Here is a 26,344-nt window from a genome sequence, read left to right on the forward strand (position 1 = left end):
TCTGTCCTGTGAATAAAGTATTATAAAGAATTTCAATTATTGCATATTTGTATACGTTACTTTAATTGTGTGCATTCATACACCGTTAGGGGCTGTTCACATCGGTGTCATGGGATGCGTTTTTAACATTTTGAAGTTGTTTTTATCTTGACATGGCGCACTGCACGAGACTCTGCCAGCGGCAAAGATGTCCATCTAGTGCCTGTTTACATTGAAAAAATAAAAATAAAAACAGCCCACGGATGCAAAAATGCGGTTGTTGGGAATGACCCCTTATTCTGGCCTTTTCTGTTCTGTGAATAAAATATAAATAAGAATTAAAATTAGTGCGTCTTTGTATACGTTACGTTTTTAAGTTGGGGGCCGTTCACATCAAACATGTATTTTGTGCTAAAAAAAAAAGCTCAACACTTCTATTTTGAGCAGAATGCAGGTGTCCTGAGAAGCATTTTTAACAGTTTGAAGTTCTTTTTATTTTGACGTGGGGTCAAAAAAATGGCGCTGCTGCACGAGACGCTGATAAAACAGCAAGACGCTGTCAGCAGTCAAAGATGTCCGTCTAGTGCCGACTTACATAGCAAAATAATCTTAAAACAGCATATGGATGCAAAAATGCAGTTGGTCTGAACGACCCCTTATTCTGGCCTTTTCTGTCCTGTGAGTAAAACATGAAGAGGAATTAAAATTAGTGTCTTTGTGTATGGTACTTTTTTAAGTGTGTGCGTTCATACACAGTTAGGGGCCGTTCACATCGAACATGTATATTGCGCTAACAAAAGCTAGACTTAACACTTCTATTTCGAGCAGAATGCAGGTGTCATAAGACACATTTATAACTGTTTGAAGTTATTTTTATCTTGACCTGGCATCTTAAAAAATTTAATTCCTGCGCGAAATGCTGATTAAACACCGAGACGTGGCCATTAGGGCTGGGCGATAGGCCGATGTTATCGGATATCGACGATGTCTTACAAAGATCCCAATGCCGATTGCGAACAGACGATGATCGACAGTATTGGGAAATGGCAAAACCATGGATCTGGGAAGTTGCCAAATATATTAAACAGTGACCAGGGTGTGAAACTAGAACCCGCAAAATGCGACGAGGCGGAATCCAGTTTACAAGCCCCTCGTCCAATTGTATTTCTTGCGGGTAATTTTGCTCATCTACCCGCAACAGGAGGGCGACCTGTAGGACGTCTCGGAGTGACATATGACAAGAAATGCTGTTAGTCACAAAGACACGTGCTTGAAGAAACACACTTTATTATATTTTTAAGAACAGACAAAAGAAAAGTCCTCAATGCCCGTGTCTGTTTCGCTGTTTGTTCAGAGGCCTGCAGCGCGAGCCTGTCTCGTGGAACAGGTGCATGTAAAGAGTTTTCACTCTTTTTTTTTTTTTTTTCTCTGTTTCATTTGTCTGAAAACTGTTTGCAAGAATAATGTCGTCTGTGAGAATGCTGCAAATTATCTCCGATCATCTCAGGAGGTGCTGCGAGTTTAGTTTGCTTTATTTCCACGCGTTTAGCATGTATTGTGAACGCAACTCTGCAGGTTGAGTAATATATATCTTTGTATTAAAGAAACAAAGATGAAAGTGATTAAATCATAAAATAATACAAGACATGTTCAGCTTGAACCTAAAATTGAATTCTATTTTCTTTTCATTGGGCAGCATTAACTGCATTACCAAAATGCAATACAAACACAAATTCGATAAGAACACACATTTGGCAGCATTATTTTGGGAACACAAGGGAATTTATTAGGCTTTATTATTATGATTATTATTATCTTTACATTTATAATTGTCTTTAGTTCTTAATCTTTAGACTATTAGTAATTTTTCACCTGTTGTCATTGACGGATGCCTGCGTGATGGCAAATGGAGCCGTTGGAGATGGTAAATGTTTGGATTTGGGGAGGTGGTTAAATAAGATTTTTTTTATCATGATATTTTATTGTTTTTGTTTTTCTTTCATTTAGTTTAAAGTGCAGTTTGAATTTAGAAATTACTGTTATGTTTTTCGTGTTTCACCCTCGGCAAGGGGGTTGACGATGTAATCGGATATCACGATATATTTTAAGGTGATTATTGATAAAATATTTTTTACATATCGCCCAGCCCTAGTGGCCATTGGTTAAAAATGTCCATCTAGTGCTTGTTTACATAGAAAAATAATCTAAAAACAGCACACAGATGCAAAAATGCATTTGATGTTAACGACCAGTTATTCTGGCCTTTTCTGTCCTGTTGTTAAAAGATCGTACAAACAGCTTAAAATGTGTGCGTTTTTGCATACGTTGCTAGTTTTTAGCATGTTCATGCATATGCTGTTAGTTTTGTAGATAGCACAGATGCAGAAATGACCATATGGAGTTTGTAACTGTCTGACTAATTTTCTCCAACACTCTCGTTGCCTTATAAGCGGAGCTCCTTACTGTTGTTTTGTTGCATTTTAAACCACAGGAGCCTGGTTTCACCAGATTACAACCAGACTCGCTGCGTGTAAGTTAAAGATTGAGGGGATGAATGGTGCGTTTGTGTGCAAGTTCGTTACATGGAGCCAAATGCAATTCCGTCTATTTTGATATGGGTTTTTGGTCCTTGTTATATCTGAAGACTTGGAAGCAGCTGCTCCATTTAAAGATTCATTCATGTCTTATGGAGTCAATGTGGAAGAATCACCATTTAGTTTGTTTGCACTCAACATTAGTTGATGTGGGAGGCGACATGCCACTGCTGTCTATTTAGAGGCAAACCATGTTCTGCAGTACAGCGGGGTGTACCATATAAGTGTCACAGCCCTGTGGATAAGCAGTGACAACCAACTAAAACAGTCAACACAGACATGCAATTACACCTTGAACCAGTGTTTCCCACATAATGAACTACATACACACTCAGAGTGAATGATGATTGACTGTTTTTATTATTTTATTCATATATTTGTGCCTTCTCAATTGGGTAATAAGCATTCTGCATTGGTGGAGGTGTGAATTCTGTGTTTGGATGAATTTTATGAAGTTTTTGGATCTAATAAGTTTGACATAACATACATTTGTATGTGAATGTTTGTATGCATGCTCTATTGTACTTAAGTCTGTTTCTACACAGTCAGACCTCTGTTTCTCATTTTTAGTTTTGTTGATGACCTAAACATAGAAGCACGCTACCCACAAGTTTTTTTTGCCAGTCGTCAATAAACAAATGAAGCCCACCACAGCAAAGAGGAAAAGGCTTAGCAGAGGAAAAATTATTTAAAACTTCCTTTACTAAACATTTAGTTTTTTTCAATCTGTTTTCACAATGCTATCCAGTCTACGTCATTTAGCTATGGCCAAAACAAACTAATGACCGAACAGCTTTTCATTTAGAAATTTAAGTCAACAATACAATATTAAATGTCTTGCATCACTGTGATTATAACATTTGCAATTGTGTGCATTGTTAAATGGCCAAGCTAGCATAATGTGGTAGCTTTGTTTGACTTAAAGGGATAACTCACCCCAAAAGTCACTATTTGCTAGCAATCACTAACTCCCAGAGAAAAGGCGAAGAGGGATGTGAAAGCTGAATTGAAGACTTTCAAAAACTGTTTAGAAAGGACATTGATTAGCTATTCTGAATTAAATTCAAGCTTGTGATCTTAGTAAAGGCTTGAAACCAAACTAGAGTATATTTGATTATGCAGTATTGAAGGCCATGTTGAATGTGCTCAGCTATGTTCTTGAGACTGCCCATCAACTATAATTATATTTGATAAATATTTTGTCATACTGTGTATATACAGTGCATTCAGAAAGTATACCCCTTCATTTTTTCACATTTTGTTATGTTGCAGCCTTATGCTAAAATGCTTTAAATTATGTATTTTTTTTTTCACATCAATCTACACTTCATACCCCATAATGACAAGGCAAAAAACTGATTATTGATAACTTTGCAAATGTATTAAAAAACTGAAATATCACATTGACAAAAGAATTCAGACCATTTGATATGACACTATAAATTTAGCTCAGGTACATCCCATTTCTCTGGATCATCTTTGAGATTTTTCTACACTTTGATTGGAGTCCACCTTTGGCAAATTCAATGGATTGGACATGATTTGGAAAGGCACACAACTGTCTACATAATAATAATAATAATAATAATACCTTTTATTTATAGGCGCCTTTCAAGACACTCAAGGGACACCTTACAACATAGAGGCAAATCAATAAAATACAATGCAAACATACAAACATAAAAAACACAAACATGCAATTATATAAATAAATCAATCAATCAGTCAAATCAATAAAAGCTATTCTAAACAAATAAGTTTTAATCTGAGTTTTAAACTGGGAAATAGAATCCAACTGGTGAATATGCAGTGGTAAAGAATTCCATAATTTCGGCGCAGAACATCTAAAACCCTAGCACTGAAAGACTTAATTTAAAATTTGGAACAGTCAATAAGTCTGCAGAAGATGATCTTAAAGAACGTGAAGGAATGTATAGTTGAAGAAGGTCTGATAGAAAAAGAGGAGCCAAATTATGAAGAGCTTTGTAGGTGAGCAACAAAATTTTGTAATGAACATGATAACGAACAGGAAGACAGTGTAGTTGAAAAAGAATAAGTGTAATTGGTCAGAAGTACGTGTACGGCTAACAATCCTTGCAGCTGAGTTCTGAATGAACTGCAGTCAGTGAAGTTGTTTTTCAGGAACACCAAATAAAAGAGAATTACAGTAATCAATCCATGATGTTACTAGAGCATGAATAAGGACTTCAGTACTGTGTTGAGAAAGTGAAGAACAGAGTCTAGCAATATTACGTAAATGAAAAAATGCAATACATTAAATATTATTAATATGAGAACCAAAAGAAAGCAAACCATCAAATAAAACACCAAGGCTTTTCACTTGGGTGGAAATACTAACTGGGCAGTTGTCAATAAGCAGAGTAAAAGGTGGTGTTTTAGATAAGGTAGACCTAGACCCAATAAGAAGAACTTTTGTTAGTCTTAAGCTTTAAGAAATTATTAGTCATCCATATGTTAACATCCTGCAAACATTTAGTAAGTTCAAAAGGGAGAGAGGAAATATTAGGTTTTGAAAATATGTATAACTGTGTATCATCTGCGTAAAAATGGAAATTATTACCATAAGTGCGAATAATAGTACCCAGAGGTAAAATATAAATGATAAATAAAAGCGGACCCAACACTGACCCCTGTGGAACACCGTGAGTAACTGATACTGACTCTGATTGAACATTCTTAATCTTTACAAACTGTTTTCTATCATTTAAATAGGATGAAAACCAAAGAAGTGCATTATCAGTTACCCCAATACAAGCCAATCGATCTAATAATACTGAATGACTAATGGTATCAAAGGCAGCACTAATATCTAAAAGAATAAAAATAGACAGGAGGCCAGAGTCCGCTGCAAGGAGAAGATCATTTGATTTTAACAAGAGCTGTTTCAGTACTATGTTTAGATCTAAAGCCCGACTGAAAAGGTTCATAAAGGTCATTACTTTGCAAATGTGATTCAAGTTGGTTGCTACTGTTCTTTTCAAGAATTTTTGAAATAAAAGGATGATTGGAAATGGGCCGATAATTATTTAGCACCGGTATTTTTAAGAATTGGAGTGATAGAAGCCAATTTTAATGATGAAGGAACAGTAGCAGTACATAGTGAAGAATTTATAATCCACTGAAGGAAGCTCAAAATTACAAAGAGTATTTGCGGGTTAGTAGACCAGAAAGACCGAATTTGTCCAGGTTTAGCAGTACTGATCCGGATATTCCGATGAGATCCACGGTGAGTGTTTTTCGGTCATCGTAATAAATCCGGGTGATTAAGCAAAGACAGTGGAGGATTGTTTAAGGGCCTGAGTTTGTAGAGCTCTGCCGCCGTATACATCAAACGTGGAGCGGCGTTGATCAGAGTAAATGACAGAATAACCCATAACAGGAGCTTGAGGAACCACATGGCATAATCTCTTAACGTTAGGACAGGCAAACCAAACAGCGATGGAAGTCGAGCCCGCAAACGCCAAACTCCAAACCTCCACTACAGTGAATCAGCAGCAGTAGATATCAAACAGCAGCCACAAAATTCCAGGGTGGAAAGTTAGAAGAGCAGCAGAAACTAAAAATTTCCAAACATTATATTATTCAGACGTAAAAAAGAAAAGAAAAGTAAAACCGGTAAGTAGAGGCAGCCAAAACGCACCAGCGTTCACTCAACTGGAAAGGAGTGGCAATCTCGACTTCACACTTGGCTGTGAGACATAAGGTCTCACAGCTGAAAATGCATATCAGAGCAATAACCAAGCCATGAGGTCAAAAGAACTGCCTGCAGAGCTCAGAGATAGGATTGTGTCGAGGCACAGATACGGAGATGGCTAAAAAAACATTTCGGCTGCATTGAAGGTTCCCAAGAGCACAGTAGCCTCCATAATTCTTAAATGGAAGAAGTTTGGAACAACCAGGACTCTTCCTAGAGCTGGCTGCCCGGCCAAACTGAGAAATCGGTGGAGAAGGGCCTTGGTAAAAGAGGTGACCAAGAACCCAGTGGTTACTCTGGTTGAGCTCCAGAGATCATGTGTGGAGATGGGAGAAACTTGCAGAAGGACAACCATCACTACAACATTCCACCGATCTGGGCTTTATGGCAGAGTGGCCAGATGGAAGCCTCTCCTCGGTGCAAGAAAGCAAAAAAGCACCTAAAGTACTCTCAGACTGTGAGAAACAAGATTCTCTTGTCTGATGAAATGAAGATTGAACTGTTTGGCCTCAATTCCAAGCGTCATATCTGGAGGAAACCAGGCACCGCTTATCACCTGTGCAATACCATCCCAACAGTGAAGCATGGTGGTGGTAGCATCATGCTGTTGGGGGGGGAGGGTTTCAGTGGCAGGGACTGGGGGACTGGTCAGGGTTGAAGGAAAGCTGAACGCAGCAAAGTACAGAGATATCCTTAATGAAATCCTGGTCCAGAGTTCTCAGGACCTCAAACTGGGCTGAAGGTTCACCTTCCAAAAGGACAATGACCCTAAGCACATAGCCAAGACAATGCAAGAGTGGCTTAGGGACAACTCTGTGAATGTCCTTGAGTGGCCCAGCCAGAGCCCGGACTTGAACCCAATCGAACATCTCTGGAGAGACCTGAAAATGGCTGTTCACCGATGGTCCCCATCCAACCTGACAGAGCTTGAGAGGATCTGCAGAGAAGAATGGTAGAAAATTCCCAAATCCAGGTGAAAAAGCTTGCCTCATAATACCCAAAAAGGCTTGAGGCTTAATCGCTGCCAAAGGTGCTTCAACTAAGTACTGAGTTAAGGTTCTGAATACTTATGTCAATGTGATAATTCCGTTTTTTTCTATTTGCAAAAATTATTTTTTTAATTTTAATTTAAAGAATTTTAGCATAAGGCTACAACATAACAAAATGTGAAAACAATTAAGGGGTCTGAATACTTTCTGAATGCACTGTATATTTTCAATTTTTACAGCTGTTGTAACAGATTTTGTCTTTGTTCTTGTCTCTCCACAGTTTAAAAGGTTCCTCTGTGATTCGCCATTAGAGGTAAGTCCTGTGACTGTGAAGAACTTGAATTTTGTATATAGCCATTGGGAATCATAAATGTTATTTAGAAACATTTTGCACAGAATCAAGAAGATTTCACCACTCTAAAGCTATTGAGTAATATCACACACTTGAATTAGCGATAATTTAGCAAAGATTTCCCAATGGTCTTTAAGAGACTGACTGTTGTTTGTCATACTGCAGCTCTACATATGGAACTGCTCTCTGGTTAACAGTGTAATTATTGGGTTGTTTGTTTGTCCTGAAACGGTGGAAAAAGCCAAATGTGTTGTCCAGCCCTACAAATTTCTGTGCCGCATGGCATGACCACACACACATTTTGGGGGAATGCAAACAAAGAGTTGACTATGATCTTAAATTGAGCCTCACAGAAGATCATCAATCTGTCATGTCTAACTGCCTTCTTTAAGCTGTCCCACTGTGGTATTCCTTTGATATTGAGCGGTAAGAGAGGGCATATCTGGCTGGGCATGGAGAGGAGCTGTCAAAACTTTCCAGTTTGTTTCTTTTCCATTCCAAAAAAAAAAAAAAAAAAATAGACTTTATCACAAACATTCCCTTACAAAAAGTTCTGTGTTGGTATCATGGTACAGTGATGCTATAAGATGAAAACATCATTCTGTATGTGTGTGTGTGTGTGTGTGTGTGTGTGTATGTGTGTGTATGTGTATATATATATATATATATATATATATATATATATATATATATATATATATATATATATATATATTAGGGCTGTCAAAATTACATGGTATGCCGATTAATTTATCCCAATTATCGCATACATAAATATTTGCTGAGAAAGCCCCTCAAATAACAATAATTCAATATATAATGATTAAATAATTATAAATAAAAATATGTTATAAAAAATAATATTACAGATCATTAAAATGCATTACATTATTTTGGCACACAAGTAAAGCATTAAAAAAGACAATATAAAAAAGTGGCTTTAGAATGCAATATATTGTTAATTACCATATTATTGAACATAATCACCATATCACCCTGCAGCTCATGCATGGTTGCCCACTAAAGCTAAGCAGGGTTGAGCCTGGCCAGTACCTGGATGGGAGACCTCCTGGGGAAAACTATGGTTGCTGCTGGAAGAGGTATTAGGGAGGCCAGCAGGGAGTGCTCACCCTGTGGTCTGTGTGGGTCCTAATTCCCCAGTATAATGATGGGGACACTATACTGTAAAAAAGCATTTTTTGGATGAGATGTTAAACTGAGGTCCTGAATCTCTGTGGTCATTAAAAAAATCCCAGGGCACTTCTCGTAAAGAGCAGAGTTATAACCCTGGTGCCCTGGCCATATTCCCCCCAGTGGCCCTTATCTATCATGGCCTCCTAATAATCTCCATCCCTGAATTGGCTACATCATTCTACTCTCCTCTCCACCAATAGCTGGTGTGTGGTGGGCATTCTGGCGCACTATGGCAGCCGTTGCATCATCCAGGTGGATGCTGCACACTGGTGGTGGTTGAGGAAATTCCCCCTATATTATGTAAAGCGCTTTGAGTGCCTAGAAAAGCGCTATATAAATGTAAGGAATTATTATTATTATTACTGTTATTATTATTATTATTATTATTATAAGCCTATCATTGGCCTATACATTTTGCAATTGAATTCCTCAATCACTCCGAGGTTTATTATAAGGGCTCGTCTAAGGATGCATCAATGTACACCTGTGTCAGACGAATGCTTTTGGAGAGTTATTCATTGGATTTTACAAGACACTTCAAATTGAAGTCTTGGATAATTAATTCATCAAGCGTACCGCCGTACGGAGAAAATTGTTTTTTTGTAATTGAGCAGGCTGAGCATGCACAATCTTATATTCCTTCCTATTACTTATGATAAAAATGTTAATAGTTAATGGGCATTAAACTTTCAAATAAATATTTTTTTAGACTGACTGTTTAAACTGCAGGTTATATGTGGACAGATCTGATGAGGGCATCCAAATATTACCACATTCTTTACAGAAAACTCCTTAAAAAAACAGGAGAGGTGGCATATATGTTTATTGCTGCTAAGGTTTAACTGTTCCATTTTTGCCAGATGCCCCGTATTTTATCCCATACAGGACGCCTTATGTCCCGTAGTCAAGCAACAAAGGGTCTGACAGTGAGACACTTGAAGAGGACTCCCATCCTTAATTGAAGTGCTCAAAATGCTCAAGTGTCCTGTATTGCGTGAAACTTTCAACCTTATCGTGTTGTAGTGGCTCGCAGCCAGTGTGTGTTACCGCACCTTATCGCATCTCTGTGGGTGAGTAAAGCCAATGTCTGTATTGTTTCATTGCTTCGTCTGCCCTGGAACATACTTGACATAATTGGTGTGTTCCATTCAGAAGTATAAACCGTATGCCCCTCATAGACTTTACCTTCCACTGTCGGAGGACTGAAAGATGTAGTCATTTTTTGTCATTAGGGAACCCACCGGTAGAAACATAAATCGGCGCGCGTGGAAGTATAATTCCTTACTACGGTCCGGGGACACAATTAATTACATTAATATTTTTTAACGTGTTATTTTTTTATATAATTAATCACACTGAATGATTGCGTTAAATCGACAGCCCTAATATATATATATATATATATATATTATTAGAGCTGTCCGAATTAACACGTTAATGCATACAATTAATTTAAAAAGCTTAACGCCTTAATTTTTCTTAATTACAATTAACGCATTTACCATTAATACAACATAAACGCATGTTGGGCAGGGCGGAACCTTTGTAATGTGTCCGCCCAGAGTCATTACACTGAAACATACACACACCAGAGCCCTTATACCAAGTGAGCCTACAAGCTTAGCATAAAATAGCATAACGCGGCGATCCGTTACACTCTCTCCTTTGATTGAGCCTCAGAGGTCGTTATCTCAGTAAATAAAAGAATCTCTGCACACACACACAACAGAGCTTCCTTGATAAAAAACAAATTGTCATAAACAGCTTTTTACGTCACCTGTCAAGTTAAATATAGTTTGAAACTTAGACAAATCGAGATACCTGCATTTGGAATTGTGATCCATCCAGCTGTCTTTAAACTCAAGAACGCGTCCTTACCTTGTGCTATCGCTAGTGTCAAGTAAGCCTGAGTGTGGTTTGTTGTCTGTTCAGCTGTACGTTATACAGCTCGAGTTTCGCAAACTGCCCCCTGCTGAAAACAGTTGGTACTTCAAGCTTGCATTGCTCCGATGATTGGAATACTATTACTTATAACAGTCCAGGGACATGATTAATTGCAGTAAATTTTTTTAACAGAGTTATGTTTTATATAATTAATCACACTGAATTATCTAGATATAAATACCATGATTTACTTTGATATACCATAGTACTGCTTAATTACCATATTCAAGTACCATGGTATTCATACGGTGTACTTCAGGGTACTTATAAGATTATCATGGTATAGCATACCATATCTGGAAAGCAATGGTATTACCATGGTACCATATCCAATAAATAAATAAATAAATAAAATGTGATATTGCCATGACACGTAGTACCATGCTCTAAAATATGTTCTTACCATGGTACTACATCCAAAAAACATGCTATTGTCATGATACATGTTCAAAATACAATGATATTGGAGTCTTACATGGTATTATGCTCCACAACATGGTATTGTCATGGTACCACGTTAAAAAAAAGGTGTTTCCATAGTTCTAATTAAAAAAACATGGTAATGCCATGGTAAAACCTAGTGAGCTAAAATGCTCCTGTACAGCATTTTAAGTTATCATCAGAATCAGAATCAGAATGAGCTTTATTGCCAAGTATGGTTACACACACAAGGAATTTGTCATGGTTACAGAATCTTCCAGTGCAAGAGAATGCAGCGTATATACATACATACAAACATATACATTTAAACATATACACATATAGTGACAAAAAATATGATATAACAGATAAAAAAATGAGAAATATACAATAGTGCAATAATGTTGTTAGAATATTTTATATACAGATATACAGTTATGTGCAGGTACATAAATGAAATATGGATACAGTCATGGGAAAAAGAAAGTACACCCTCCTTGAATTCTATGGTTTTATGTATCAGGACATGATAAAAATCATCAGGTCCTTAGCAGGTCTTAAAATTAGGTAAATACAACCTCAGATGAACAACAACACATGATATATTACACCGTGTCACGATTTATTTAACAAAAATAAAGTCAAAATGGAAAAGCCATGTGTGAAAAACTAAGTACACCTTATGATTCAATAGCTTGTAGAATGACCTTTAGCAGCAATAACTTCAAGTAATAATTTTCTGTATGACTTTATCAGTCTCTCACATCGTTGTGGAGGAATTCTGGCCCACTCTTCTTTACAGCGTTGCTTCAGTTCATTGAGGTTTGCGGGCATTTGTTTATGCACAGCTCTCTTAAGGTCCCACCACAGCGTTTCAGTCGGGTTGAGGTCTGGACTGGGCCATTGCAACACCTTGATTCTTTTCTTTTTCAGCCATTCTGTTGTGGATTTGCTGGTGTGCTTGGGATCACTGTCCTGTTGCATGACCCAATTTTGGCCAGGCTTTAGCTGTCGGACAGATGGCCTCACATCTGACTCTAGAATACTTTGGTATACAGAGGAGTTAATGGTTGACTCAATGACTGCAAAGTGCCCAGGTCCTGTGGCTGCAAAACAAGCTCAAATCATCACCCCTCCACCACCGTGCTTGACAGTTGGTATGAGGTGTTTGTGCTGATATGCTGTGTTTGGTTTTCGCCAAACGTGGCACTGTGCATTATGGCCAAACATCTCCACTTTGGTCTCGTCTGTCCAAAAGGACATTGTTCCAGAAGTCTTGTGGTTTGTTCAGATGCAACTTTGCAAACCTAAGCCGTGCTACTATTTTTTCTTTTTAGAGAGAAGAGGCTTTCTCCTGGCAACCCTTCCAAACAAACCATACTTGTTCAGTCTTTTTCTAATTGTACTGTCATGAACTTTAACATTTAACATGCATACTGAGGCCTGTAGAGTCTGAGATGTAACTCTTGGGTTTTTTGCAATTTCACTGAGCATTGCACGGTCTGACCTTGGGGTGAATTTTCTGGGACGTCCACTCCTGGGAAGATTGGCAACTGTTTTGAATGTTTTCCACTTGTGAATAATCTTTCTCACTGTAGAATGATGGACTTTAAATTGTTTGGAAATGGCCTTATAACCCTTCCCAGATTGATGGGCAGCAACAATTGCTTCTCTAAGATCATTGCTGATGTCTTTCCTCCTTGGCATTGTGTTAACAACACACACCTGAATGCTCCAGACCAGCAAACTGCTAAAACTTCAGACTTTATAGAGGTGCTCACACTTGCTGATGATCAGTTAATCAAGGGCATTTGATTAGCAGCACCTGGCTACTACTTAGCCTCTTAATTTCTATGGAAGCAGTAAGGGTGTACTTCGTTTTTCACACATGGATTCTCCATTTTGGCTTTATTTATTTTAAATAAATCATGACACGGTGTAATATGTCATGTTTTGTTGTTCATCTGATGTTGTATTTACCTAATTTTAAGACCTGCTAAGGACCAGATGATTTTTATTATGTCCTGATATGTAAACCATAGAATTCAAGGAGGGTTTACTTTCTTTTTCCCATGACTGTATAAGTAGGAATGGATGGATTGAATATTGCACATGGTTGTATTGACCAAAGGAAAGTATTTGGGGGCAGTTTTAACTGTTCATGAGGTGAATGGCCTGAGGGAAAAAACTGTTCCTGTGCCTGGCTGTTCTAGTGCTCAGTGCTCTGTAGCGCCGGCCAAAGGGCAACAGTTCGAAGAGGAAGTGTGCTAGGTTAATGGGGTCTAGAGCGATTTTACCAGCCCTTTTCATCACTCTGGATGTGTACAGTTCTAGCAGGGTGGGTAGGGGAGTGCCAATAATCCTCTCAGCATTCCAAACTATCCTTTGAAATCTTCTGATGTCTGATTTGGTTGCTGAACCAAACCAGACAGACTCAATGACTGCTGAGTAGAACTGTATCAGCAGCGCCTGTGACAGGTTGAACTTCCTCAACTAGCAAAGGAAGTACAACCTCTGCTGTATATAGATCTCTATTAATGACCTACTTACATTATTGTTAAGAACATCAGTTCATTAAAAGGTCATTAATAAAGATTTATATACAGGCTACTGAAAGTCTACTGAATGTTTGTTGAAACATTTTTTACTAGCTATAGCAAGTCAGTCGATAAGCTGTTATTTTGCTGCTGTTATACAGGCTATTGATAGTCTACTGAATGTTTGTTGAAACACTGTTTACTAGCTATAGCAAGCCAGTTGATAAGTCACTGATAAGTCACTTATAGTCAGTTAAATATCTACTTGGGACCATCAAAATAAAGTGTTACCGAACTGGGATTTAGTCAATTAAAAGTGAAACAATCTGTCTGTAAACAATTGTTGGAAAAATTACTCATATCACGCATAGAGTAAACGTCCTAAACAACTTGCCAAAACAATAGTTTGCTAATATGAAATCTGTTGAGTGCTAAAAAAAAATAGTTTTAATGACTTCAATATAAGTGAATGTAAACTTCTGACTTCAACTGTATGTAATGCAGTCCCATATTGACTGCATCATCCACAGACCTGTTTGCTCTATAAGCAAATTGAAGGGGATCCAAAAAGGGTTCAGTGATGTCCTTCAGGTGGGCCAACATCAGTCTTTCAAATGATTTCATGACCACAGATGTCAGAGTGACAGGTCTGTAATCATTAAGTCCTTTGATCTTGGGTTTCTTTGGGATGGTGATGATTGTGGAGCATTTGAAGCAGCAGGGAACTTCACACTGCTCCAGTGATCTGCTGAAGATCTGTGTGAAGATGGGGGCCAGTAGGTCAGCACAGGATTTTAGACGAGTGGGTGAAACACCATCTGGGCCCTGTGCTTTTCTTGTCTTCTGTTTCCGAAAGTCCCGGCACACATCATCTTTACAGATCTTAAGTGCATGTTGAGTAGCAGGAGAGGGGAGAAGGGTGGTGGCAGGAGGTGTAAATGTTTGTGTGCTGTGAATGTCGGAGTGGGTGTGGGGTGTGAGACTGGGCTTTTCAAATTTACAGTAAAACACATTCAGGTCGTTAGCCAGTTGTTGATTCCCTACAGTGTTGGGAGATGGTGTCATGTAGTTGGTAAAGTCTTTCAGGCCTCTCCACACTGATGCAGGGTCATCATACAGTATGTGTATTCCCAACACAAAGGCTATTCCAAAAGGTAGGCAGTAACATTATGCTGCCAAAAACTACAAAACATGGTAATAGTATTGTTTTGTGATGCAGCGATTTGTGTATGGGCCTCAAAACAGACCAAATTTTCAGCAGCACTGTTAGTAGCCACATTATTATTCTCTGCTGTGAAATTATTGGGCTAAAGTAATTACACTGGTATTTTGGTGAAGTTGCAGGTGGCTTATAAGCCTTTTTATTTCACTTTTATTTCATGTGGAGCATGTGAAGGGAAACATATGCTTCTTCCTTCTTGGTGCCCAATGCCGCCACCTCTGTGCTAACGAATATTGTTACCATTTATAGGAAACATGCTTTTATCACCTTGTCAAGGCTAGTAGCCAGACGTGCCAACGTCAACACTGTTGTAGGCATAAACTATGGCACACACACCCAATAGCAGTGCAATACTATGCAATCCTCACTCTGCTGGGAAAAGAGCTTAATGCAAAATAACTTTTATTATTGCCTGGAGGATTGCAGTCAGTGCTGTTAATGATTATAGTCCATGATATAATGTATGCTCATAATAACACACACCTACACCAATGCTCACAAGCTCTGTTCCAAAACCTAGTGAGCTGACTACTGAGACAGCATGTTAAGGCAGTATATATGTGAAGAAAATCACCGTTCAATTGTGGATGAGTGGTGTAAACATAATTAATGCATTTTCAAACGAAAACGTATTAGTGTGGACATGGCCTGAGACTACACATGAATACACTACACACACATAGAGTACCTAATCAAAAAGTTCTAGATGGAGGGACAGTCCCACTTCCTTTAGAACAAGTTTGTTTACGTTGACCTGAACCTTTTGAAAAATGCCTGTTCCGCGTGCCGAAATCTTTATAGGGCTTTAATTTGTGCTTGTGGCGTATCAGTTTATTTAAAGATGCATGAACAGCAACACTTTTTAACAAGATAATTGTAGATTTTTCGTTAGTGTGTTTTAGACTACTTCACAAGCTTGTATTTATCTAGTTTGTTAATGTGTGTCTCTTGACTCGGAGAGCGTGCATGGTAGTTTATTTTGCGTCAATGCCATTCCCCTACTTGTGATAGAGGCCTGCGTTGCATTTGCATGTCTGTTTCCGTTTGCCTCTTTTTTTATTTTTTTTTTATTTTTTTATTGACCTGCGATGTCTATCCTGAGGGGAAATGCTCGTTAACAGTGGTGTGGTGTAATTAGTCGTCAAAGTTTTATAGACCTCAAACCTTGCCTTTACCCCATTCCTCTGTATTTTTTACCACATGCATGTTCACACACAGGCGCTCATACTCAGCATTTATTTCATGGACCTCAGTTTTCCAATTCCAGTGAGATTTTTTGAAACATGTCTGTTCTTGATATAACAATTAGCCTTCAACTGTCTGTATCTCAACACCCTAAATGGAAAGCATGACACAAAACCTCTAAGGACACAATGAAATGATTCCCAAATGAATAAACATGGCATAAACTTCCCCATAACATAATCAAAGCTCCACATGTCTTCATATATTGAGGACAGGCATTGCATCTGTGTTGCAGAGGAAGCTATTCCCTGCACGTGAGTGTGCCGTGACTGCCGGCTCTGAGAAAAATGGCATTAGTAATGGAACGCTGCAGTTTCCACATGGCGTTAAATGAGCCATCGCTGAGCACTGCATCTAATGAGCACTGTGTGTTTACAGTAGAACATTTTAGTCCTGTAATGTTCCCAGTGCCTCTCTTGGGTCCAGGCCAAGTGTAAGGAATAATTATTTGACTTTAATTGTACTACGGCAACAACGATTTGATAAACGCTCTAGTCAGTTAATGGGGTATACTATAGTAAAATGGAGAATTTTATTTTTATTTTATAGGCCCTACTAAACTATATTGAAAACCAAGTGTAGTCTATATAAGCTATACTATACATTTGATTATTGGGGAATTTATAATAAAATAAAAAATGTTTATTACATTTTACACTCTACTAAACTATTTTATACTATGTGCATGATTTGGGTATTCGTAATATAATGAATAAAGTATTTTATTTAATTTTATATTATACGTAGGTAGGCTTTTACTATACCTTTCGTTCATCATTTGCATATTTTCAATATAATGGGGTATTTTTATTTAATTCTATACATTAAGTTTTTATACTGTACTGTTGGCCCTACTGCTCTGATATTCAGGCATCATTTGTGAATTTATATTATAATGTTATACTGTACTCTACTGTACTATGCTTTATTCTACTCAAGTGTATTATGCTTCACTCTACCTACTATACTATACTATACTATACTATACTTTACTATACTATACTTTACCATGCTACTATAGTTGACTTCCCTCTACCCTGCTGTACTATACTATACTGTACTATGGTTTATTCTACTCAAGTGTATTATGCTTCACTCTACCCTACTATACTTTACTATACTATACTATACTATACTTTACCATGCTACTATAGTTGACTTCCCTCTAGCCTGCTGTACTATACTATACTGTACTATGGTTTATTCTACTCAAGTGTATTATGCTTCACTCTACCCTACTATACTTTACTATACTATACCATACCATACTACTATAGTTGACTTCCCTCTACCCTGCTATACCATACTATACTCTACTGTACTATGCTTTATTTTACTCTACTTAAGTGTATTAGGCTTCACTCTACCCTACTATACTTTACTATACTATACCATACTACTATAGTCAACTTCCCTCTATCCTGCTATACTATACTATACACTTCAAGGTTTGCTCTGATACCAAAGGTTTGGCTTCGGTACGATACCAGCCCTGGTACCTCAGTATTGATACTTCGGCAACAAATAAATAGCCTTGGATTACTGATGAAATCACACAGAAAAGGACTTGATTAAAAGAACTGCATATGAAGTCTTGCAATTGCAAATTCTGCAGTTTCCATTTTAATTTCTATGGATTATATGTTTTATGTTTAAATTAAATGTTATCATCAAAATTAAGCTTTATTCAAATAAAATATAATAATTTTCAACAAAAAATAGCAAGTTTTCTTTTTTCTTTTTTTTTCTTTTTTTTTGGTCAAATAAAATGCAGCAAAAACAGAGCCTAAGACTATAAATGAAAACATTAATGAAACAAATCTGATTACCTGTGGCACAAGGCTCACAGTTTGCTGATACTCAGTACACTTGTTTTTGTGATATTGCTTGCATGTAATAATAAATGTTATAATAAAAATTATTAGTAGAATAAATAATGTTAATAATAAAACCATTTATTATTAAATTATTTTTATTAGTAGTATTATTTCTGTTACTTTGAATATAAAAATTTTCGACACAATAGTATTATTTTTCTGTCGGAATGTCTTCAATTTCACGCATCCAGTTAAACAGAGATTTTATTTTGGTGGAACTTTTATTTTGACGGACCTTTGAGTTCCTCCTGTGTGGTAGTTTAATAGTTTTCAGTAATGTCCATATTGCTTACATATGAAAGAAATTCTCTCACAGCTAATGCTGGTAATTATCCAGGGGACCTTCTAACTTGGAACATTACGAAAGTATAACTTTTACAAATGTTATTTTATCATTAGGTTTTCATAATTTTGGTCATTTTAGCATTTTAAAATGTGCAAATTCCATGTGTTCCATCAATTAATATGATGTCTTTAAATTGAAACAAATTATGTATATTTTGTTACATTTGTATTGTTTACATGCATCATGTGTACTATTTAGAAGTATTTACATTGATATGTAAAAGAAGTGCTAAAAAGGTACTTTCTCTTTAAGAATACCGGATGTTCAGCGAACATCTCACAGAAGTGTTTTGGTGGAGATCATATTAATAAGAATAGAGTTGCATGGCTTCTTTACAGTATCTGTACAATGTGTGATTAGAATTAAATGTTTTTTTGTTGTTTTTGATCAACAACTGACTGTAAAGAACAGAAAGGGTGTTAAGAGACATTATTCATGACAAATGGATTGCGTGGATCTCATCTTTGGACACACATCACACAGAATGAGTCAAACCAAACTTTTACTCTCAACATGCAACATTTTGTGGCTAATTATTTTTTAGTCACGTAGCACCAAATTTGATTGCATATGCTTGTGATTCAGAGGGTTGCGCATAGAGTTAAAGATATACAGTTGTGTTCAAAAGTTTGCATATCCTGGCAGAAATTGTGAAATTTTTCAGATACAGGCTGCTCTGGAAAAAGATGATGTGGTTGTTTCAAGGAGCACAATACTTGTTGACCCCTCTCCAAACATAGCGCTTATAGTTGTGACCATAAAGCTCTATTTTGGTCTCATCACTCCAAATTACATTGTGCCAGAATCTGTGAGGCGTGTAAAGGTGTTGTCGGGCATATTGTAACCGGGCTTTTTTGTGGCATTGGCTTCTTTCTGGCAACTCGACCATGCAGCTCATTTTTGTTCAAGTATCATCGTATTGTGCTCCTTGAAACAACCACACCGTCTTTTTCCAGAGCAGCCTGTATTTCTCCTGAGGTTACCTGTGGGTTTTTCTTTGTATCCTGAACAATTCTTCTGGCAGTTGTGGCTGAAATCTTTATTGGTCTACCTGACCTTGGCTTGGTATCAAGAGATCCCAGAATTTTCCACTTCTTAATAAGTGATTGAACTGTACTGACTGGCATTTTCACAGCTTTGGATATCTTTTTATATCCTTTTCCATCTTTATAAAGTTCCATTACCTTGTTACGCAGGTCTTTTGACAGTTCTTTTCTGCTCCCCATGGCTCAGTATCTAGCCTGCTCAGTGCATCCACATGAGAGCTAACAAACTCATTGACTATTTATACACAGACACTAATTGCAATTAAAAAAGCCACAGGTGTGGGAAATTAACCTTTAATTGCCATTTAAGCCTGTGTGTGTCACTTTGTGTGTCTGTAACAAGGCCAAACATTCAAGGGTATGTAAACTTTTGATCAGGGCCATTTGGGTGATTTCTGTTACCATTATGATTTAAAAAGGAGCCAGACAGCTCTGTGATAATAAATGGCTTCATATGATCACTATACTTAAATAAAAGATGTTTTTTTTTCATGATCAGTCATATTTTCAAAATCAATGTCAAAATTTCACAATTTCTGCCAGGGTATGCAAACTTTTGGATATTAACTGGTTTCTTGCAAGTATCAACGTCTCATTGTTTGCTACAACATAGAAGGGCCACTGTATAGCTCAGCATGTTAACTACCGACAGCACATGCATACTTAACACAGCACTACACGGCTGGAACAAGAGAGCCAAACAAAAACAGACTCAAAGAAGCGGGGCACCATATGCTTGTGATTTGGGCCCCTGCCTTTTTCCACTGGCTTCGTCTGTGTGTTTAGCTTGCCGTCACAGTGGCACAGACACAGTCATTAGGCTGTCCGGCGAGGTGATCCCGGGGTCAAGGTGACGCCATTTCCCGCGTTTAGGTCATGGCTACATAAACATGCCTGACAGCCACACGAAGACTTGCACTGTGAAATTATTCAGAGCAGGCTGTGTTTCATTAAAGCATTGCTAAAAGGAACAAAATAACGTTTTAGAACAGATCATTACGTATGAAAGTTGGGCGGCTGTCAGGTGGTGCTGAGAGCTTAACGTTTCTTTAGCGGACGTCTACCGCCGGAGGGTAAGTTATTGTGACAGACGTTGCCGTTGAGTCCAGTTGAGTTCTGACAGAAACGGGGCCTGTGTTGTCGAACTTATAAGACTTACTGGTGCTCGGCACATGTGGTGCCAAAAGCCAGACTGGCTTTGAAAAAATGACCAAGAAAAGGGGCTTTGCATTTCACCGCAAGCCCTTAATCATCAATGTTAGCTGCGCTATGAAAGCACCTTCATCTTGAACGGCTGTGTGTGCTTAAGACTGACAGCTAGTTTGAAACGCTAACCCAATGGACAAGCACGCTGAATGAAAATAACTAAATTATACATATGGAATGTGGTCCTCACCAGGGGAAATGAGGGGTTTACTGTAACTTATACTTACTACTTATGCAGGAGGTGGGGGAGAAGTTTTGAACAGAGCAAAGTTCTACAGTATACTTTCCCTGTAGTTCACATGAGCATGGCACTAGCAACAGCAAGGTAATGGGTTCAATTCCCAGGGAACACACGAATGGATAAAATGTATACCTTGAAGTCACTGTTTCCTTTAGATTAAAGTCAACAGTACCTGTCAAACGCATAAATGTAAGAATGCAGCTTAAACTCACAAAAAAGTACCCTCATAGTTTAAGACATGAAAATACCATAATAGTAATAGTTTGGAATGAAGCAGTTTGTGCTTTTAAAGCAGTGACTAGTGTAGCACAGAAAGGCTTTCATACTAAAAGGAATATTATGGGTTCAATACAAGTTAAGCTCAATCAACAGCATGTGTGGCTTAATGTTGATTACCAAATAAATTCATTTTGAATCGTCCCTGCTTTTCTTTAAAAAAGCAAAAATCTGGGTTACAGTGAGGCACTTACAATGGAAGTGAATGGGGACAATTTGTAAACGTTAAACTACTCAATGTTTCAAAAGAATAGCATAAACAATATGTGTGTTAACATGATTTTAGTGAGATAAAATCACTTATCAACCTTTTCTAGGTAAAGTTATATCCATTTGTACAACTTCTTAAAATACGACACAACGTCGTAAACCATGTAATCCCAGTAAACGATGATGTAAACAACTTTACAGCTCAAATAATACAAGAGTTTAAATAGAAGAATTAATGTAAGTGCTTTTATAAAATTATAAGATCTACTTTTCTGCATTTTAAACCCTCCAAAAATTGACCCCATTCACTTCCATTGTAAGTGTCTCACTGTAACAGATTTTGGCTGCTGCTTTTTTTTTTATTTTTTAGGAGGGACGAGTTAATAAAAAAATCAAAAAATCAAAAAATAATTTGTGGTAATACGCATTATGCCACAAATACTGTCGAATTAGCTTGACTTCTTTTGAACCTGTAATAATCCTTTAATCAACTGGCCGAGCCAACTTTGCATATGAGCAAAGGTCTATATTTTGAAAGACACTGTTCTACATCAGTAATCTGTCTGTGAGTTTATGTGGGTTTTAATTTGGAGGTCTGTATCATGGTGTGGCATGACACTGCAGCCTTTAATGGCTCTCAGACTAATTAGATTGCCATTAGAGAAAAGTTCTATACTATGAAAGACACTTTTCTGTGTCAGTGTTTATTCAACTTCATGCACTTTCATGTCCATGGGGTTGATTTTTATTAAAACTGACAGATTAAAGAAAATATATATTTTTTTGTTATATGAAGGTCACAAAAAGAGAGATGTTTTTTTTACATGTTTAAAATGATGATAACAAAGAGCGAAAAAAAGTAATATAATATTTATGTGTGAAAATGATTTCTATAAATTAAAAAAACTAAACAAATTACAACTAACTGACATATGTGGTTTTATTTCCAGCACAGTGAAAAGCATGCTTGATATGAAACATGAGACAAGTGATATTTGAAGAAAAAAATAAATAAATCAAGGTAAATATCACTTGTGAGCAGGATATTTTTGTTCGGCGTCATTTCCAATCAAGGTGTCACTTTGCCAAAAAAATGTCACAAATGTCATTTCAATTAGCGCCATTTCCAACACAGAATTCTAATAAGCAAAATACAGATTTTGACGTGCTGGAAATGACAAAAATGTCATAAATCTCCTGTGAAAAACTTCTATTGAGACTTTACTTTCTAGAAGTCCACTGTGCTAAAAGTGCCCAAAGTTGAAGAAACCCATACTTGATTTTTGTCTGAGATTTTTTTTGTCTGTTTTAACTTGACTAAAGCAAAAAGTTCAATACTTCGAAAGACGTTGTGGTTTTTCTGTCTGTGAGTTTGTGTTGGTTTTAATTTGGAGGTGAGTGGCCGTGACGTGGCGAAGCAGCCTCTGAAGTCCCTCATACTGAACGGATTGGCCGAGGCGCTCTCCTGGTGTTGTGATAATGAGCTGCCTTCCTGCAAGGCTAACTGGACCCAGATGGGCTTTTAGGCCCTTGGAGAGATCCCATTACGGCTACGGCCGCATAACCCCCTCCCACTGAGCAATTTGAAGTCTCATTGGTGGAATAGAGTGAATAATGCGCCCTCCTCAATGAGCTACTTGATTAAAAAAGGCCAGCGTGAAGGTTTGAGTGCGATACATGATCTCGGGCAGGTAACGGTTTGTGGCTTTACTGCTGTCCAACACAGCAGACGTATTCAAATATGCACACATGATTTCGTTCATGTCACATGCAGGAATGTGCACTCTCATCTTCAGACACAACAGTAGTTGTGTTTTTTTTGGTTCTACTCACTGCTGGCCCTGATATAAATCCATATTCAGTCAGAGGGTAGAAACGGCTCCTTGTACCCCTGTTGTTTGGGCTTTTAGAGTAAGATTGATTCTTTTCATGCAAGGATTTTTATTAAAACCCCCTTTCTCGATTGTGCATGCCTGGTGTGGAGTCCTGCTTCGTAAACACACACCTCCGCTCTCAGCACACATTTGGGAATGATTAGCGGGCTACTGTACACCCGTGTTCTTTTGCAAGTAGAAACTCTCAAATTGTTTGAGCATTGATTGACTCATTTATTGCACGCACACACACAGGAGCATATTTCACAACTTTGTCAGCTTTTTGATGATAGAAACATGATTGTGCTCTTTTGGTAATGCACCTTAATAGGGATAGTTCACCCCGAAATAAAAATTCTGTTACCATTTAACCACCCTCATGTAGTTTCAAAGCCGTATGACTTTCTTGCTTTCGTAGCAAAATTAGATCTTTTTTTTTTTTTTAACACAGAGAAAGTGAATGGTGACTGATGCTGTCATTTTGCCAAATATCTCCTTTTGTGTTCTGCTTATGAAAGTATTTGTGTTTGGAACGACATGAGGGTGAGTAAATGATGACAGAATTTACACTTATGCATGAACTTTCCTTTTAAATAAAATGCTGTTTTGACATAACCCCTAATTATAGAATGGTCGTTATCATTAGGTTATGGCTTTGGCATTGCCAAACCAAACTATTCTGATAAATATTGTTACAGTACTTTCACATGCTTTTGTTCTTCTGAAAATATTCTTTATCAAAATGTAACAGTCTCAAAAATGTCCTATAATACAAGTGCAACCTTCAAACTTCAACTTATGTTAAATGCGTTTGTTGTTATTTTTTAAAGAGATTGTTCCCCCCAAAATGTAAATTCTGTCTTCTTTTACTCACCTTTAAGTTGTTCCAAAACCATTTGATTTCCTTTCTTCTGTGGAACACTGAGGCGATGTTAGGCAGAATGTTAGCCCTAGACACCATCAATCTTCATAGAATGGAAAAAAATCTCAAATTTAAAACAAAAATTCTTGGTAGATACAGAGCCAAACAAAGAATTAAATGTCAGTTTAACTTTTTAGTGTTGCAAGATAAATTCAACATATTTGTAAGCAGAAACAATATGGTGTAATGTAATACATTATTTATTGCTGTTGTGCAAAGAGTTACTAAAAAGCTGAATTTGAATTATTTTAAAATGATGACAGATTATAAAGGTATTTTCTCATTATTATTACAGTTATACTGGGCTGAGAACTGATGTGTGGACCTGATTGGATTTGTGTGATATAATGTGTGATATTTCCTTTTCTGTAGTACAATGATTAATTTTAATAAAGTTGTTAATAAATGGTTCAGTTTTCAGTTTAACCCTTGAATGCATCAATTGAACTTCACCCCGCTTTAATGCATATGCTGGTCAAAAAAGACCCAGGCAATATCTAGATGCTTATTCTTTATCAAATTACTCTGATGATAATTTAATTAGTAACTTAATTTGTAATTTACATTTTTAAATAGTTAACATAACAATTTTACCCACACAAACATTTAAATAAGTACAATGGACTTGGATATTTTTTTTCTTTTACAATATCTATCTATCTGTCTGTCTGTCTGTCTGTCTATCTGTTGTCTGTCTGTCTATCTGTCTGTCTGTCTGTCTGTTGTCTGTCTATCTGTCATCGTCTGTCTGTCTGTCTGTCTGTCATTTATCTGTCTGTCTGTCTGTCTGTCTATCTGTTTGTCTATCTGTCTGTCTGTTGTCTGTCTGTCATCTGTCTGTCTGTCATTTATCTGTCTGTCTGTTGTCTTCTGTCTGTCTATCTATCTGTCTATCTATGTGTCTGTCTGTCTGTCATTTATCTGTCTGTCATCATCTATCTGTCTATCTATCTGTCTGTCTATCCGTTTGTCTATCTGTCTATCTATCTGTCTGTCTGTCATTTATCTGTCTGTCTGTCGTTGTCTGTCTGTCTGTCTGTCATTTATCTGTCTGTCTGTTGTCGTCTGTCTGTCATTTATCTGTCTGTCTGTTGTCTTCTATCTGTCTGTCATCATCTATCTGTCTGTCTGTCTATCTATCTATCTATCTGTCTATCTTTCTGTCTGTCTGACATTTATCTGTCTGTCTGTTGTCTTCTGTCTGTCTGTCTGTCGTCATCTGTCTGTCTGTTGTCATCTCTCTGTCTGTCTGTCTGTCACTATTTATCTATCTGTCTGTCTGTCTGTTTATATCTGTCTGTCTGTCTGTCTGCCTGCCTGCCTGACATTTTATCTATCTATCTGTCTGTCAATCATTTTAATCTAGTTTGTCATAAACTTGTAAAATGACAACCTTATGTACTCTATATTGCCAAATGACAATCTATATTATTATATGTAGCTATATTTGTTGTTTGGAGTGGTGAGGCATACTAAAAAAAGAAAAGTTGCAAGTTCAAACACACTATGAAGTGCACCAGGAGCTATAAACATTGCGCCCTTGCTAATCATCTAATCTCAGGTTGCTCCACGAGCACTGTCCCTGTAATGGGTGTAATGTCAAGCACTTTGGAAATAAGCATTTGCTGAATATACTTGCATACTACACAAATATAAACGTGAACAAGGTATTTAACATATATTTAATTACATAACAAGTGGAAACTGAAAACATTCAGTGTATTACAAAAATAATACCAGTATTAAATGCATTGAATACCATAGGAAACACATAAGGGATAAATAGGACCCACATTTGCATTCTAGGGTTAAGGTGCTTGATTGGCATGACCAATTTTTGTACATTCTTATTGCCAAATCAGTGGCTGCTTAGCTGCATACCAATAAAACAATGCACATTAATTAATTTATATTATGTAATAAATCTGTTTTCTCCCTTTTCTAGGCTGAGTCAGCTCCTGATGGTCCTGATGTGGGCTATGGATCATTTCATCAGCAGTACTGGTTGGATGGTAGAATAGTTGCTGTGGGTGTTCTGGACATCTTGCCATTCTGTGTGTCATCTGTGTATCTCTACTACCACCCTGACTTCTCCTCACTCTCTCTGGGCACCTACTCTGCTCTCAGGTTTGTCTGTCTCTATGTTGAAAGGAAT

At 37.3% G+C, this 26,344-nt stretch overlaps 1 protein-coding gene across 7 annotated transcripts in view; it reads left to right on the plus strand.

The window, feature by feature from the left end:
- The window catches only part of LOC127411944 (arginyl-tRNA--protein transferase 1-like), a 133,349-nt gene that overhangs the window by 49,184 nt on the left and 57,821 nt on the right, over nt 1-26,344 (plus strand). For all 7 annotated transcript variants that reach the window (XR_007892371.1, XM_051647883.1, XM_051647884.1 and 4 more), the window contains 2 exons: nt 7,558-7,590; nt 26,135-26,316. Coding sequence is in view for 6 of the 7 variants with exons in the window: in XM_051647883.1 (XP_051503843.1) it covers nt 7,558-7,590; nt 26,135-26,316 (215 nt within the window). In the remaining variant the exon portion in view is untranslated. The remainder of the gene's footprint in view (nt 1-7,557; nt 7,591-26,134; nt 26,317-26,344) is intronic.

The sequence above is a fragment of the Myxocyprinus asiaticus genome, chromosome 21 (genome assembly GCF_019703515.2).
Source record: "Myxocyprinus asiaticus isolate MX2 ecotype Aquarium Trade chromosome 21, UBuf_Myxa_2, whole genome shotgun sequence".
NCBI classification, from domain to species: Eukaryota; Metazoa; Chordata; class Actinopteri; order Cypriniformes; family Catostomidae; genus Myxocyprinus; species Myxocyprinus asiaticus.